Source organism: Stegastes partitus, unplaced genomic scaffold (genome assembly GCF_000690725.1).
Source record: "Stegastes partitus isolate 25-593 unplaced genomic scaffold, Stegastes_partitus-1.0.2 Scaffold382, whole genome shotgun sequence".
Lineage (NCBI taxonomy): Eukaryota > Metazoa > Chordata > Actinopteri > Pomacentridae > Stegastes > Stegastes partitus.
Genome location: NW_007578113.1, coordinates 523323 through 526529, shown reverse-complemented (window position 1 = coordinate 526529; position 3207 = coordinate 523323). Strand labels below are relative to the sequence as shown.

General features: G+C 49.3%; 1 protein-coding gene across 1 annotated transcript in view; it reads right to left on the bottom strand.

Moving 5' to 3' along the window:
• Positions 1-1419, bottom strand: part of acta1a (actin alpha 1, skeletal muscle a) — a 3560-nt gene extending 2141 nt beyond the window's left edge. Inside the window, exons 1-3 of the mRNA XM_008284974.1 lie at positions 1291-1419; positions 537-861; positions 254-415 (exon numbers count right to left, since the gene is read on the bottom strand). Coding sequence (XP_008283196.1) covers positions 254-415; positions 537-861; positions 1291-1419 — 616 coding nt within the window. The remainder of the gene's footprint in view (positions 1-253; positions 416-536; positions 862-1290) is intronic.
• Between the last annotated feature and the right edge of the window lie 1788 nt (positions 1420-3207).

Below are 3207 nucleotides of genomic sequence, written 5' to 3'. Positions count from 1 at the left end.
GGAGAGAACCCACGCTGCACGGGGAGAACATGGAGACTCCACGCAGAAAGATCCCGGGTGTCCTCACCGGGTCGCGAACCAGCGACCGTCTAGTTGCTAACCACCGAGCCACCTTGCAGCCCATCATTTTAACATAGATCCACTAATAAGTAACTTATTTTGGTGGCACACACAGTTAAAGCTCCACATATGAGACGGATAACGTCCTGAATTTCAAGTGACTGTCTGGATCTTGTGCTGATGAAGCGTTTACCGGTTGTGACGAAGGAGTAGCCACGCTCCGTCAGGATCTTCATGAGGTAGTCGGTCAGGTCACGACCAGCCAGGTCCAGACGCATGATGGCGTGAGGCAGAGCGTAGCCCTCGTAGATGGGCACAGTGTGGCTCACACCATCACCAGAGTCCAGCACAATACCTGAGAGTAGAAACAAGAAGGTTAGGAATAAGTTTCAAGGGCAGAGGTTTAAAAATCGAGTCTGTGATCAGCCACATGGAGAAACCAGAGGCCCTTGTATTCACATAAGGCTCAGACTCACCAGTGGTACGACCGGAGGCGTAGAGGGACAGCACAGCCTGGATGGCCACGTACATGGCGGGGACATTGAAGGTCTCAAACATGATCTGAGTCATCTTCTCTCTGTTGGCTTTGGGGTTCAGGGGGGCCTCCGTCAGCAGGGTGGGGTGCTCCTCGGGGGCCACGCGCAGCTCATTGTAGAAGGTGTGGTGCCAGATCTTCTCCATGTCATCCCAGTTGGTGATGATGCCGTGCTCGATGGGGTACTTCAGGGTCAGGATGCCCCTCTTGCTCTGGGCCTCGTCGCCCACGTAGGAGTCCTTCTGACCCATACCGACCATGACACCCTAAGAGGGAGAGGATGGCAGGTGAGGTCCAGCTGCTCCTCTGTTTTTTCAGTTGTAACCATCAGCCAAATAGTCCTGAATGTCATCATGTCATTAATGTGTGAAGATGGGTGTGGAAAGAAAGAGCTTGTCTAAGTGTAAATGCCATGCTTTTAATTTATCTTAGTAAAATAAAAGAGCATGCTAGTTTAAATCAAGTACTCTTGACTATTTACAGATGGTAAGCCATATTTTGGCTTCATGGCAGTGGTAAAGGATCATCAAACTTCTAAGGTTGGTTCCTCTCCTCCTGGGAGTGTGAATGTGTGTCAAACTTCATATCAAATACCAGAAGCTAAATGGGTTTTTGGTGGACAAAATAAATGTTGATTGGGTCAATGACAGTAAGTGGAGATGAGATGTTTCCGTCACGCTGCGGTCCTCGTCTACCTGATGGCGGGGGCGGCCGACGATGGAGGGGAACACGGCCCTGGGGGCGTCGTCTCCAGCGAAGCCAGCCTTCACCAGGCCGGAGCCGTTGTCGCACACGAGGGCGGTGGTCTCGTCGTCGTCGCACATGTTTGCTGAATCTGGAGGGGAAAAAAAAGTCAGAGGTGAGATTTTAGTTCAGATCCAACAGCACTTTAGACAGAAGGGGGAAAAGTGTAAAACATTTCACAGCAGTTCCACATTATTTTTCTGACATTTAAATTTGTTTTAAATAATTAAACTTTTTGTAAAATATATAGTATGTTGGAATGATTGGGTTTCTCTGTATAACATAATATTGTAAGGCTTTAATCTAACTATGTAAGATGACTTATGCTGGCAGTCGGTGCTGTGTAAATAAAACTGTATTGAATTGATTGTCTAAAACAAGTGGCTGGAGCAGCAAAGATAGATTAAAACTTGCCATTTTAGGTTGATTTAACTTCCAGAAATGCTTTAATTAGAAATAGTTGCTCATTTAGCTTCCTGTTATATCACCTCTATGTCATTTCCAGACAAATATTCAGCTCTAACAAAGTTCTCTTTTGCAGTGTGTGTGTTGCTTCCATCCACACACACTCTCTGCTGTGTGTAAAGTGAATAATCACAGGCTAACTACTCAGTCCCCTTTAATAGCCTTCCAGCCTCTGCAGTGCCTGGATTGTGTACATCATTAAACCAGAGGGTAGTTAATCAGCTAAAAACAGGTTCTGTCATGACAAGTGGTCATTAAGAAACACAATTAAACCGCCCACAGTGTGATGATGCCTTCAAGTGTTCCCCACAAACTCCAAAATCTTCCCCTACTATCGACGTGCTCTTGTTAGGAATTGTGCTTAAAATATTAAAACACACCTATTTCTGCTGGATCCAATGAGAGCTTTTCATTCACTGGTAAACATCAACATGAGAAGCACTTCTAGACACCGGAAGACAAACGCGGGCTGGTGGTTTATGTTTAGCTGCATTAAAACGATGAGTCCAGTTTTGACTATTTAGAACATGTTGAGTGTAGAAAAGCCGCAGAGTTAAAACAAACTTTCTGTATTCTACACAAATTTCAATTTTTCCCTGTTTTCTGTGTCGCGCGCTTGTGTTGTCAGAATTTCCGGCGGCCCTGAAGGCAGCACGGCCTGGCTGCCTGACAGGAGGCTTCCTCCGCCTGTCAGGCAGCAGCGGCTGACTGGAAGCAGGCTGCGGGTCGCTGCCAGCTCCCTTCACTGAACCACTTAGTCCGGATTATTCTCCATCTGTTTCACTCACTTAACCGAACCACCGGGCAGACTGCGCTGACTTTAGCTAATTACCGCGACAACTCTCTCCCGACTCCAGCGCTCGTCCAAGCCGCTTACCTCTGCTTGTCTCCGGCTGTCAGTGAGCAGATTTCCGCCGCTGCTGGTTCCAGCTGAGGGGTGACCGGCAGCGACCACCGGGGGGTCCTTATATACAGCCTCCGCTCCAAACCCCCCGCGCCGTGTCTCCTCGTGCAGAGGAATGTCCGAGTATTCACCAAGAATGCAAACGGCCCTTCGTCCATATTTGGTCGCGCGGGGGGTGCCGCCGCCGCCGCCGCCGCCGCCGCATGCATGCATGCACGCAGAGGCTCGCGCGCCTGCCGGGCCATATATGGAGAGGAAGGCCGCGCGAGGCTGCCGCGGGGCGCACGAGCCCGTGTATGGAGCGAGACGCACCGACCGCCGCGTGCGAAGGACCGGTTAGAGGGGACCATCAGCACCACCGGTCTGTCAGTGTGCCACCGGCCAGCACCGGTGGGCTCTGCTGTACAGGACACGTTCATCAAGAGTTCATAAACAATCCAACACCTTGAATATATACATGTATATGATATTATTATTTTCTTTATTTATTCCATCTCCT